At 38.6% G+C, this 14309-nt stretch overlaps 1 protein-coding gene across 1 annotated transcript; it reads right to left on the bottom strand.

Moving 5' to 3' along the window:
• Positions 1-1150: 1150 nt before the first annotated feature.
• LOC143887368 (isoeugenol synthase 1-like) lies at positions 1151-6725 on the bottom strand. The gene is made up of 5 exons (XM_077391466.1): positions 6452-6725; positions 3288-3422; positions 2981-3209; positions 2229-2432; positions 1151-1586 (listed from the first exon to the last, which is right to left on the bottom strand). Exons 1-5 carry the CDS (start codon positions 6635-6637, stop codon positions 1387-1389), a joined length of 954 nt encoding a protein of 317 aa, XP_077247581.1. The 5' UTR covers positions 6638-6725; the 3' UTR covers positions 1151-1386.
• Between the last annotated feature and the right edge of the window lie 7584 nt (positions 6726-14309).

Raw genomic sequence — 14309 nt, 5'->3', positions numbered from 1 at the left:
ATGTGGATCATGGGTTATAAGGGAATGGTCACCCTCCCTCTAACAACTAGCTTTTAGGGGTACAGTTCTACCTGGTTAATTCCCTACAAACGGAGACTCTTAGTCTTCGATCTGAATCTATTATGTTGATGGGGATGGGGAGGATATGTTGTGACATTGGTTATATTTATCGGCTTTTGGTGCTTGTTAATGCAAGAAACTCAAAATTGAATGTTCTTCATGCTAATTTGTCTTTAAAAATGAAAAGATAAAATGTCCATTCATCAACGGACATGCCCTTTGAGAGATCCATGGGGAGAAAGACATGTGAACAATCACTCCAAAAGCTCAATCCGATAGAGTTGGTGTTATTTAATCATTTATAATTAACACTGTGGCCTCTCTTTTTTGGGTGGCCGTACACATGGCACATGTGCTCATTCTTTTAGGTTAGACGTACACATGTATTTTTAATATCAAGGAGTTGTTGGGCTTTGAACTCAGGAACTGCCCTGAGGCAATAGCTCTTAACCGGTGTTAGAAATTTAATCAGCCTTAATTGAAAATAGATTGTTACCTCAGACCATGATGATCAGATAGAAGCTGAAGATGCACGTGATCCAACCATTGAAGACGCTCCTCGATGAACACGAGCGACATGGTTCGGATGTCCGAAGGGAACCCTCAGGAGACTCTCGCAACGAGAGAGCCGATTTTATCAGTCTTGTTGGGACGGGTGCCTGGAGGTTTTCCTTCAGACGTCCGAAGACGGTTCGGGCTTCCGGATCGACGAACGGAGCTGTTTCTCTTTGCAGTTTTTACCCGATTTTCACCAAATTTCAAGAGGTCATATCTTCTTTGTTTCTCTTCAAAATGAAGTGAGATTGGATCCGTTGGAAAGCTTGTGATCGAAAAGTTTCCAAAGAATCGCCGGAACTTCACCGGATGGCGAAAAATGAAAAAGGATCATTTCCTTATAAATGATCCTACCCATTCGCGATTTGTGGCCTATAAATGGACTAGATGCGATCGGTCTAAACATAGTGTGGAAATCTCCACAAAGAAGGGGGTTCAGATCGTACGATGGTAGAGAGTTATTTGAAATACAGATGAAACGGCTTAGATCATTGAAGAAGTGGTCCCAACAATTACGTTTTACAACCTCATATAATTATTTTTAAATGAAACCCTATTCATTCTTGATAATTAAACACAACAATTACATGTCTTTATACCAATCATGTGTCCATCTCACATAGTGAGTGCCAATATCAGTCATATAACTTGGACTAAACTTTATTTCTCACCCTACAATAATACAAACTCCGAGGAATCTTGTTATTTACGTAAGGGCTTATATGTGCGGATAGAGGAACGTTTTCCATGAAACAGATGATATGGCTCTCTTCATACAAACGATGCGAGCTTAGGCTTAGAGGGATTGACCAGGCAGATATCGAGGTAACGATCAATTGGAGTGTATTCATAATCTGGATATAGCTTTGAAGCTTCCAAATCGTTTTCCTCCAGTTCAAAGTTCATTTGATCACCCTTGATAAATATGCTGTGAAGGATAGAGGATGATATGTTGTCAGGATGTGGAAGAGCTGCCATGGGAAAAAAAGACAATTAATTAGTAAACCAAGTAAATTCATATAGAAACAGACTGATAAGTGTATCTCCACCATTTTGGTATTGGTGCACCCCTTTTGTTGGAGTATAAATGATTAAATAACACCAACTCTAACAGCTTAGGCCCTGTTCGTTTGAGATTGTGACAACCAATTGTAATCCCCCCAGCCGATTATTGGACTCAAAATTAATGTAATTTTGACTCCAATAATCGGTTGGGAGCTCACAATCAGTGGTCACAATCTCAAACAAACAGGGCCTAAAAGCCTTTGCCTCATGACAGGTCCTGGGTTTAAAACCCAACAAGTTCTTGAAGTATAAATGTATTTGCTAAATTAGGGTCTGAGTTCAATTTTCTTTTCAATTTCTCCAATATTTTTGCATTTCTTACAAGATTTACATATAATATTTGAGAACTAGAAATATATATTCACAAAAATCATGTTTAATCCAAAAAATAGACTTAATTTGAAAAATGCAAGAATTTTGGGCTTTCAAGGAATTTCTAAAGTCTAAAAACAGGCCATGAAAAACCAGGTGGGTGCAAACAAACACTTCTCATGTTGATGTTGGAGCTATTGGAAAATTTAAATGAAAATTTTTTGTGATACTCTTACACTCTGAGAGCTTCACAACTTCTTCTTCGGGGATGTGGGTCTTCTTCAGAGTCCTTCCGGTCTTCTTCTCCCAAGATGCGATCAATTCTAACTGAGAGATGATGTTTTCTGGTGGCCTATAAATGATGAGACGATTGCAAACCCTAGGATCTGTTGCTGCCTTAATCGTGTAAGCGGCGATGTCTTCCTCATAATTCAAAACAGCTGAACATGAAATTTATGCTCCATTAGTCCTTAATCAAACTATCTAACTACCTATTAATGAAGAACCATTTGAGGATCGGATGTTCCATAATGGTATACAAACATACATATAAATAAATATTTATATATACATGGTTATGTTTGTCTAGACCCACATTGTTTGGGTGATCAAAACCATTCATTTGATGGGCCCTGACATAGATAGGGTGTGCCCAAAAAAATTAGCCCCATAGGATCATCCTAACCCCTAAAAATGGACAGATTTCATAGCCGTCCATTTTGCACATCCACAAATCAAGGGTTAGGATGATCCTCTCGAGATGATCTTTTGGGCACACCCTATCTATGTCAAGGCCCATCAAATGAAGGGTTTGCATTACCCAAACAATGTGGGTCCCCTTGTATTTCTAGTCGACAGACCAGAAACACTTTTCTGATGTATCTATCTATAAAACTATCTGCACATGTCAATAATTGTCACACCCTAAACCGAGATCACAGGCTAGGCGCGTGACTACGCTGCTTGAGAGGCCAGTACTGTTAAGTACCTTTGGCTTCGCCACTGCCATATATGATGACTTCTTCCCTTTGCTCATGCGGATGAAGCGAGTAATCAACGAAGTACGCTCCAAAGGAGCTTGCAGAGACAAAGGTGTATGGGATTCCTGCTGCTTCTGTAGCCCTTCTGATTTTCTTCTTGTTATCATGGAGAGCTTGAAATGGAGGGAGCGAATTAACTCTATCCAGTTCATTCCCGAAATCTGATGGGAGAAACCTCTGTAGAACAACATAAATGAAAAATATAAGACATAAATATTAAACACACAAGAGAGAGGGAGGGTGGGTGAAGAATACCTTGATGTTACCAGCTTTTTTAATGGCATCTATGATTTTGATTTGTTCTAGATGCTTAGGAACTCCAAGTGTAGAGATCACCGCATCTACTTTTTTAATCACAGAGACGAGCTTGTCATGCTCATCCAAATTTCCCTTACAAATTAAACAACTAGTTTGAGTAATTGGGTGCAAAAATAGAAAAATAGAAAATATTAGAAACAAAAGATGTTCTAGAGACTCACTTACAATTGAAATTAGAATGTTTTAATATTTTATGCATATTAACTTTTACTACACATCAAAGAGTATTTTAGTCATTTAATTTTTATAATATAAACCCTGTTCCTTTAAGATTATGACAACCGATTGTGGGTGCTAAACCATTTATCGGACTCAAAATTTAAAAGTAATTCCGAGTCCTATAATAGGTCTGGCACTCACAATCGGTTCTCATAATCTTAAACAAACAGGGCTGAAGAATGTCACATTTGTCACAAGTCACAAACAGGCCTGATCCATATTGGGACAGAAGTGAGGGATATCTTTTCAATAGATATATCTGAAGTCCATTTGCAAAGAAGGGGTCGCCCTCCATAGCTTTGGTTATTGACCTCAAGCACTTGAGCACAATTCTCTGCATCATTAAACTTGGATAAGAAAAAACCATTACTAAGAGCAAAAAGTTGCATTTCCTCCCTTAATTTCCACATTATTGCAAGATGGTCTCTATGTGTTAGGAAGTATGGGCCTTTTCCCAGGAAATAGCCCATGAGGAGGTTGGCCCATCTGGATTCGGCTTCAATGAAACTGTCCCCTTCGAACTTAATGAACTTGGATCAATTTCCATGGGTGGAAGGAGGGATATAGTCCAACTGCGATATGGTTTGGGATTTTTTGATACCGAATACAGCGTTTCAGGGGATTTTTGTTTCAAAAGGAGGTTATGTAAGATCTTATGTCATCAATCATTGATCTAAGATTGACTGTCTAGATTGAAGAATGAGATTAAGAGCGAAATGACTAGAGTTACTTGTTGCGAGAATGACCAGTAAAGGGTATAAGGGTAATCAGTGGATCCCATCCCTATTGAGACATTGATGTTTAGTGTGTAACACAGAGAGTTACGTCTGAATACATTAAGCCAAATAAAATTCTACTGTGGATGGAACTCTTGGAGGCCATCTAACTTGATTAATCTTTCTTTGTATATGGTTAGATCCTTTAAATTATTTTATTATAATGTTTTATTGTGTAGAAAAACCCAACTAGAGCTAGGATTAGAGCCGGGTAGATTCCTTTCACCTTGTTTATGAAATTTTTCTTAAGGATCCATTTAGCCGACCCCAACTAGTTTGGGACAAAGGCTTTGTTGAGTATTGTGTTCTAGGTGCTCGAGGGGCTGGTGGAGCTGAATAGGTTGCCGGTGGAGAGACCAGATATCCAGCACTTTGTGGTCTGGGCAGGAGGGGAAAGGGCTCTGGTGGGGGGAGAAGCCTCCCCGGATGAAACCATGGTCTATCCCACTCCTGGAAGGAGCATTTCGTCGAGCACTTTGTGGCCTAAAAAACCACCAACGAAGAAAGTCACCTACTAAGGAAAGCCAAAATGGCGTAAGAATCTCTCCTGGATGCTGTTTCACATAAGCTTCTGATGCTCTTCTAATTAATGGTTTGGCGAGTGAGATTTAGGTATTTTGTGATACCAAAAATTTCCTAAGCCTGAGTGGTTTTTAGGTAGAATTCGGAAAACGGAAGTCATTTCCACGATTTAGACATTCAATTCATCTACTTAGATTTTTAAACCTCTCAAATTAGCTGTTTGAGGTTGTTGTAATTTGTGAAGTCCAGTATTTTTCAAAAAGTACAGAGGAGCCCACTTAAAGTATGATTTAAACCATTCATTTGTTGGTCCATAGGTGTCAAACTAAAGGTTGTACCTGTAGATTATATCCATAGGATGATACTCACTTGTAGATTATGTCTATGTATCCTAACCCTCCGGGTCAGGATCATCCTATGGAGATGATCTACGGGTTACAACTTATTTATGTTGTCGCCAACAAATTAGCCTCTTGTATTTTGATGAAATTGTATGTAGCATCTAATTTTGTTCTACCTTATAGTTCAGGAGTATGCTCTTGAACAGACATGCTATGTAAATGCAAGTTGGGACCTCTGGTCCCCAATGCAATTCTAATAGTATAAATATACTTTTATCAACTTTCAAAAAAAAAAAAAAAAAAAAAAACAAATTAGCTGCTTAGATCATCTTGTAAAGTGGGGCCCACTATACTGTTTGAAAAGTACTGGACTTCACATGCACTCACCATATAAAATCACTGAAATAACATTTACCATTTATTTAAATAGAGAAGAGCTCTTACTCAGAGTAGATACTTTATCTACTCCCTAGGCTTAAAATACAGTAGGGGCCACATTGTTTGGGTGATGTAAACCATTCATTTAATGGGCTCTCACATAGATAGGGTGTGCCCAAAAAATCAGCTCCATATGATGATCCCAACCCTTGGATTTGTAAAGGTAAAAATGGACGGGTATAAACATTCACAAATCTGTCCATTTTTTGCCTCCACAGTACAAAGGGTTAGGATGATCCTACAGAGCTGATTTTTTGGGCGCACCCTATCTATGTGAGGGCCCATCAAATGAATGGTTTGTATCACCCAAACAATGTGCCCCCACAGTATTTTAAGCCTAGGGAGTAGATAAGTTATCTACTCCAGAGAGTAGGAACTCTTTTCTCATATAAATATATATGATTTCTACTTGCAACCAAGGTTTTAAATTTCGGTTTTGGGGGTAACCGAAACCGAAATTTTAGCTGAAATCCCGAAATTTCGGCCGAAATTCAGTAAAGGAGCACGAAATGGCGTTTTTTTGGGCTGAAATTTCAGTAATTTTGGCTGAAATTCCGTAAATGATTAAAAAAAATATTTTATTTGAAATTTCGACCGAAATTTGGTAAATTTCGGTTTCGGAACGTTTCGATTTCGGTCCTCACCGAAATTTCGGATTTCGGCCAAAATTTATAACCTTGCTTGCAACACAATCTTTTCTTGAAGAACAACAATATAATATTCAAAGAATAATTCTTTTAACTATTCCATTAATAATTTCTTTGTGTTATGTTAAAAAAAAGATTATTTTATTGGGGTTAGTTACCTCAAAAACCTCCACCCCCATGGATTTGAATTCCTTGAACAATTCTTGCTTTTCAGAGTTGGTGGTGGCCGTGATGGGTCTAGTATATAGAAACGTAGGATGTCCCAAGGACACACTGGCCTTCACCATGTATTTTCCGAGATGCCCACTTGCTCCAAATATGAGTATCTTGCTTTCACTAGCCATCTTTGTGTGCCTATGTAGCAAAGTACTATAGTATGAAGAAGAAGAAGAGTGAAACAACAGCTTAGTTTGCTTTGGATATTTGCCGTGAAGGTTGCCTACTTATACGGATATGTGGAGGGTGTCGGCAAGTTTATTTACTCAGCATATTCAAAAGTGAAAAAGTTAATAGAGAGTAATGAAAGAAAATGCATCTGCCATTCAGGCCCACCATGATCTATGTATGTGGCATATGTGCTTAGCGGCTGGGACCTTTGATATAATGTGACATCACACGGTGACCTAGTCAGCCCAATGTGTTTGGTGACACATGTGCAAAGTACAAGGAAGTGAGCTCGGATCCCCATCAAATGAAAAAAAAACTGTGGACATGACCAAATCATCTGTCAATTCCACTTCCGTCTTTATTCTCCAGGCGAAATCCCATTTTGGAAGTGTTTTTCTATTTAAAATTTTTGGGCTAAAATTTTAAAGTCGGTCCAAAAAACGTGTTTTGAACGTGTTCCTTAAAAAAAGATTTTTTTGGCTTTAAAAAGTACAAAACTCGTGCTGTTTTAAAAGAAGTTTTGCTAACTATGGTGGGAACTACGGTTGCAACTTTGGTCGGGTTTTACCCGACCCGAAAAAGCCCTGGGTCAGGTTTAAGATTGATGGGTTTAGGGCTGGGCCGGGTTTAGAATTTAAAAGCCCGGCGGTTCTCGGGTCGGGTCAAGTTTAAATGGGAAAAACCCGACCCGCACTACTTACCCGTGTTATTTTTCTATTTTTTTTGTGTTATAAAACTATAAGCGCCAAAATGAAAACTCAATTTCATTTCCCCTCAATTTTTCGTCCTTATCCTAACCCTTTCTCCTATCAGTTTTTCGCGCTTATCTTAACCCCTCTCTCTCCACCTAGAAGGGGCTTCTAGGGTTTCTAGATCTCTTACTCTATTTTAAAAAATAATTACTTTCAGATTAAGTTGTTTATGGCCTTTATATAAAATTTACGCCTCTCATTAATATGGTAGTGCGCTGGCGTGCAGGGTACAGTCGTACAGATGCCTAAATTGTCCACCACTCTTGGAGAGATGGTCCCCTTTTCGGGCATTGTCTTTATCATTATACGAAAGGGAGTGTTTAGTTGCAATGTGGTTATGGGAAAGGAAAGTGAAGTGACGTGGCAAATGAGAAAGAGAATGAAAAGCCTGTGAAGTGGGTATTTTGTTAGCTGGAAAATTACCTGGAAAGTTGCTGGAAAGTTGTAGGAAAATCAAATTTGGGTGTTCTGTTACTGGAAAGTTGCTGGAATTGTAGAAAATCAATTCTAAACTATATATATATAGGGGAAAGTGATGGTGAGCGGTCGCTCATATAGCTTATATGCGCAGTCGCATAATAACCGTTGATTAGAAACGATCCTGGCCATTCTCTCACCTTTTCAGAAACAGAAAAGAAAAACCCATTCGACGGTATCTCTCATTCGCTCATTCTCACCCAAAACCAGAGGGCATCTCCGACGGAGAAATCTGCCTCTCTCCGCACTGTGCCATCTCCGTAGCCATCGACGTTCTCCCTCTCTTTCTCGACAGATGCTCTCCCCGCACGGTGCCATCTCCTTAGACGCAGCCAAAATCCGCCCTCCCCTTCCTTCTCGACGGTGAAATCTGCCATCTCCGCACGGTGTGGTCTCCTCCAACGAACCAGGAGTCGTTCTCCTCCCCAGGTAAGTTCTATATTTCATTTTTTATCTTTTTTTCCCTCTTCTAGGGGTTTCATTTAGGTATTTTTTGTTTCTAGGGCAAATACGGTGATGGATTTTTGAGATTTTCTGGTTATTTTCCCCCTCTCTTTGTAAGTTCTACACAAGCTCACTTTCTTGTTGTTTTCTGTCTTCTCTGTCTAGTGTTTTTGGGTTGTGGATGAATAAATAAGTAGCCTTTAGAAGAATGGGTTTTATAGTTCTGTGTTTTCTGTCTTGTGTTTTTGGGATGTGGATGAATAAAAAAGGAGTATTTAGAAGAAGGGATTTTAATGCATTATCTTTCGTTGTGTATAAATGAATTATGGATGGATGGTCAGGTTTATAATGTTTGGATTTGATATTGGGTTTGAGTTTCAGTGTGATTCAGATGGGTACTTGATATGGGTCTCACGTGCATAGGCCCAGTTATGGGCTGGGCCGAGTCTTGTAGTCTTCGAGTCTGTTAAGGTCTGTCAATTGAATTTTATCCAATTCCCAATTCTTTCAGACAACTGGTTCTGCTATGGATGGATGAATTGATGGCTTTATATTTTCTCTAGCAGGAGCCGAAAGGCTTCTTTGCAAACATGCCTTTGTTATCTGGCTCCGATTGATTTGGATGTAATATAATTTTTGAAGAAGTTTATTTTGTTATGAAATTTTTTATTATGTTTTCTTTCATGTTTGACTAGATGTACTCTTTTCATTTTCTATTGGGTAGTATCTGCTCTATGGACCTCTTCTTGCAATGGTTCTTTATTTATATCCTTGACTTGGAGGAAGTTACTAGGCCATGGCAAGGAAGAGAAGTTTCTTCATGGGGAATACAAGGTCGATCGAGTAATCATATATAACCAATTTCTGATCTCTCTCTTTTTTCTTTTTTTTTGGTTGGTATATATTTTTAAAATTGTTGGATGATTTGGTATTGGTCTGTTGAATTTTTTGTCCAAATTTTCTGTTTTGTTTCTTTGTTTTTTGTCTTTTGAGGAAAATGTGAATGTGGTGATTTTAAGTAGTTTTACAGTTCTTATTATTTTTCTTAAATGATCTGAAATGGGCTGAAACTATGCCATCTCATCATTTTCTTGTCATTCTTATGATTACTACTTTGGTTTAAGGAAAAAAGAAAGTTTGATTTTTTTAATAATTTTTCCTTCAAAAAATACTGGCCATACGAGCAGCTTCAATGGCGATGAGGAATTTGTGGGATTTAGTGATTTTTTTTCTTCTGTGTCTGTGTCTGATGTTATTTGTAGTTCATATTATATTTCCATTGGTTTTATGCAGATTCAGAGAGACTCAATTAATGGCATCCTCTCGCAATAGTAGTTCTAGCAGACGTGGTATCAGAATTGCTACAAGAAATTGTAAATGTGAGAAGAAAGCTTCTATTCAAATAACGCAGACGGATGAGAATGGCAATAGAGGCCGCCTGTTTTACGCTTGTGCCTTCTTCTGTGTAAGTAAGCAATGAATAATTCTAATTTTTACTAGTATGTGAAGTTTCAAATTCCTAACTCTTATACAACACGCAGGAAGGAAGTACAAAGAAGTGCAATTGTTTCCGTTGGTGCAAAGAAGATATGGATGTCAATGAAGTTGGTTCGAATAGGGATGATATAGCCGAATTGAAGAATGAAATAGCCGAATTGAAGAATGACATGGGCACATTGGTAAATTTATTATAAGAATTGAAGGTGCAATCAGGCAAACGCTTCGACGGATTGAAGGTGCATGGAGGCAAACGCTTCCAAGTTTTTGAGAACCAACTTCAATGGATTAAAGTTACAGTTGTTGGGTTGTTTATCTTGATCCTTTTTGTGTCTCTGTTACTTAATGATCTAGGGCAGTGTTGTTTAGTTGGAGGTGTGGGGTTGTTTATCTTGTTTCTTTTTGTGTCTATCCATTAGTAAGTGATCTGGGGTACTGTTGTTTAGATGCCCTTTTCTGAATGTAGGATGCTTAACTTAGCCTGTTTAACTTGCTATTCCTGAAATTGGTACTTATATGTACTTTGAACTTAAATCAATAAGATTTGAAATGACTTGGTGGACTACCCAAGTTTTCTCATTTGGGAAATGATATATTCACCCCCGTTTTTACTCGGGATAGCCCTGCCCTCCAGTGTAAAAGAATAGTCATAGATACAGTAGAGGGGGCTTCCGCGAGTAAAAAAAGGGGCGAATATATATATCACGCCCCCTTATATAGTGTGGATTCATCATAAGAGAGGAGATTTTTTGTGAGCTGTGATTTAGAAAGCCTTCCTAAATTGCAGCTTACGTTCAAATTGCAAACAAAATGGAAATGGCTTAAATATTTGATTATACGCAGGAACTGTTATTGTGGCCAATTTGGGTAGTTCTGAGGGATAGAAGGCCTCTTTGGGTAGTTCTAAAAATTATTTGCATACATTCTTATATTCAAATAGTATTGAAGTTAAAAAAGAAAAAAATTGCCAATGAGAAGTGCTAGGAAAAGGGATCTGAAACTGTCATCATGTGTGTAAAAGTGACAAGGGATCTGAAACTGTCATCAATTTAGAAAACCGGCAAGCCATTTTGAAAGTCTCTTCCTTTGATTGAATTGTTGAGTTTTTTTTTTTTTTTTTTTTAATTAGAAAACCGGCAAGCCAAACCATTAGAGCACAACCTATTTACATTGTGGCCCATTGTGGACCCCGATCTGAGAGAGAGACGGGGGGACGAGCTCCCACGCTAAGTCTCAGGATCATCCACGTGAATGGAGAGCTCTACCAAGGAACTCTCGAAAGAAGAATGCCTCTCACAGCATGAGTGGCGATATAAGGGGTGAGATACCTCTCGATTCGGGGACTAGCCCAGATTCGAGGCGTACCTTAAACAAAGAAGAGTCGCCATCCAAGGAAGTGGGCCAAGGATCCCATACTATGCTCTGTTGCAACGGATAACCAGAGATATAAAAGAAGGTTCGTGCCTGGTTACGAATTCGGAATGTCTAAAGAGCACCTCATCCGCCCAAGTGCAAACACCTGGTCTCTTATGCCATTTATTTAATAATTTTGAAGAGTTTTGGGCGAAAGTCATATGAAATGGGAACGAATATCTCCGAGAAGACGTCTATCTAATCATGCATATCTCGGAGATAAATAATAAGCACACATAAAAGAAATGAAAGAAGTGTCGCCTAAGAATAACTAGGTTATGAGTGTCATACCTAATTGGTGTCTGAGTTCTGGTGTGCAAGCACATGCATGCTACAGCTAAAGGTATAGGATCTGCACATAAAAGTAAGAAAACACAGCAAAACACACAACACAATTCAATTCTATACATGACTAGACAAAATGAGTCCTAACTCTAATGCGACCTGACTCGGACCAAGATGGCCGTCCATCCTAGCTGCTCTACGTATCTCGGCCTCGGGAAGAATCGGAGTCAACGTAGTTCGATGCCCTATTCTAAACTATTATGCCTAACCATCTAGAATCGCTATCCTAGACTCGATCCACTAGACTCGACTGATTTTTAAAGCTTTTTTGTACAATTGCTTAAGTTCATGTGAGTTGTAATTTTTGGGACTCTATATGCCCTAACTAATGCAAGTTGATTAGCCTTAAGCTAATGCAGGTGGGCCCTACATCCTATGTGTATCTAGGCCGTGCAACCTAATGAAAACCATGGGCTGACTATATGCTTCCTAGTCTAGCCATCGGTTCGACTAAATGTCTAACCGATCGACTCGAGGCCTCCTAACTTTAGGGACACTCACACGACAAGACACACTATATCAACAAATCAGGACAGACTCCTAACTCTAAAACACCCCAAACAACTAAGACAGACTCCTAACTCTAGGGGAAGATCTTTTTGAAAAGTTTTTTGAAGAATTTTTGTATTTTTGGAATGTTCGAAATGTTTATTTTTAAAGGTTTAGCTGGACTTAGGGATGTGGATCCCAAGCTGCACTACGTACCCTGTTGAAAGGGATCAAGCCAACGTAGTTCGGAATTGATTTTCCTAACTACTCTGAAAGACTCAAGATTTTTAAGGTTTTTGGTTTTTGGAATGTTTTTGATGTTTTTGACACGAGATGACTGAATCCTATCATCATAAGGGGAGGACAGACTCCTGATATCCCGCAAAGGTTGGACAGCATCCTATGCTTTGCGGGGGAATGAACAGAATAACAACTCTGCAAGGGTTGGACAGCATCCTATACCTTGCAGGAGCGGATAGAAAAACACATGATTTGATGAGAGGTTGGAAAGAATCCTAACCCCTATGATGATAGGACTGACTCTTGAAAGAAAGATAGACTCTCTAGCTAAGGACAGACTCCTATGCTAAGAACTGACTCTGAAATTAGGATTCTAAGAAGGAGGTGCTAATGAGAAAAAGCCTGTCTCCTAAAAGAAAATGAGATAAAGAAGGGTGTTAGTGAGACTATGCAAGTCTCCTAGACACAGAGGTGGGCTCCAAGAGAGGTGCTAATGAGACATGGCATGTCTCCTAAGGATGGACTCACTAATGAGACAAAGCTTGTCTCTAAAGGATACAACTTTCTCTGCCTGAGACATAGCCTGTCTCCCTGAGAGGGCTCTAGAGAACTCTTTCATTGCCCTTGCAATGAATGAGTTTCTAATGTTCAAGGGTATACATCTAAAAGACTGGGCAAGTCTTTTAAATGAAAGAGGGGAGTGCTACTTGGACTGAGCAAGTCCCCTATGGTAGGCTTGGGCTAGCGCCTTCATCGCCCTTTCATAATGAGAAAGGGTAAGGGTTCAAAGGGTGTCTAAAAAAAACTAAGAAACTTCTATCTAAAGAAGGAGAAAGATAACAGGGGGCACTATCATGACAAGGTATGCCCCTCTAAATATGGGCTTGGGCTAGCGTCTTCATCGCCCTTATCGCCGAGACCAAAAGCCTACAATATGCCTCAAAGGTATAAACATCACAACCCTATTTCAAACAAATACCTTGTATAAATTGGTAGACTTTATATCCCATTTCCAAAATGACTATTATGAAACAATGTACAATGGCTCTAGACAATAAACAATTAAACCCTTGTCAATGCAACTAAATGAATCTAATAAAGGTTCAGCAATACACTGACATAATTAAATGAACTTTATATCCAATAGACCAAATGAAATGACAGTACACTCATTAAATTTTTAACAATGCCCTCATGGATTTTATCAAACCTGTAGCACGCACTTCCTAAAGAAAAATGCTATCAACACAGTCATGCCATTTTGAGAAGAAAATATTAGCATGATTATGTACATTATGCGTACTAACACCTGTAACTTTCTCAGCCCCAAGAATCTTACAAAACCATTAAAAGGAAGGATAAATTGAACATATGACTGCAGATTTTGATAAAATTTCACTTTAAAACTTACATTCCATCCATGTAAATGTCAAGACATGCCTAAACAATGTAATATTCAGATGACTAAGCATAAACCAACAAGTTAACCAAATGCACATGTTATAACTGTACTTACTTCACCCCTAAAAAACGCTCATATAAATGATTTATCCCATGAGCTACGCACTTCCAGGCAGTGAACTCTTCTTTGCAATACAGAGGAGTGAGTTGTCAACATTCCCAGTTTCTTAGTGCTGTTAAGCTACTTCCACACATTCTTCATTATCTAAAACTCCTTTTCTTTATTATCTAGTGGTGTTTCAAAATTGCAAGCAGATTTGCTTCGAATGTTACAATTTTTAACACGCTACAATTCTACCTGTAGACATGTACAGTGTTTTATCTTTTAATAGTATTTCATTTGCTTGTAATTTCTTGTGACATTCCAATTCGATCCCTTATCGAGTCAGGTTTCAATGCCCAAAAGAAATCAGATGTAAGGCTTTATTATGGGGCTAGAAACCTTCAGAGAATGGCCTATCAGGTTTGACATATGGTATTCACTATGTTTCAATTTTACTCTCTTAAATCT

The sequence above is a fragment of the Tasmannia lanceolata genome, unplaced genomic scaffold (genome assembly GCF_043159265.1).
Source record: "Tasmannia lanceolata isolate RefF3 unplaced genomic scaffold, GAP_Taslan_0.1 ptg000012l, whole genome shotgun sequence".
NCBI lineage: Eukaryota > Viridiplantae > Streptophyta > Magnoliopsida > Canellales > Winteraceae > Tasmannia > Tasmannia lanceolata.
The sequence above is the reverse complement of the archived record's forward strand: the minus strand, read 5'-3'. Positions and strand labels throughout refer to the sequence as shown.

Bases quoted from the DNA above. Each gene is read 5' to 3' on its own strand.
- LOC143887368 (XM_077391466.1), bottom strand. From the start codon at position 6,637: ATGGCTAGTGAAAGCAAGATACTCATATTTGGAGCAAGTGGGCATCTC. The intron at 3,210-3,287 runs GTATTCTTCACC...GTTGTTCTACAG, and splicing joins AAAAAGCTGGTAACATCAAG to AGGTTTCTCCCATCAGATTT. The intron at 2,433-2,980 runs GTACTTAACAGT...TTTCATGTTCAG, and splicing joins TGGCAGTGGCGAAGCCAAAG to CTGTTTTGAATTATGAGGAA.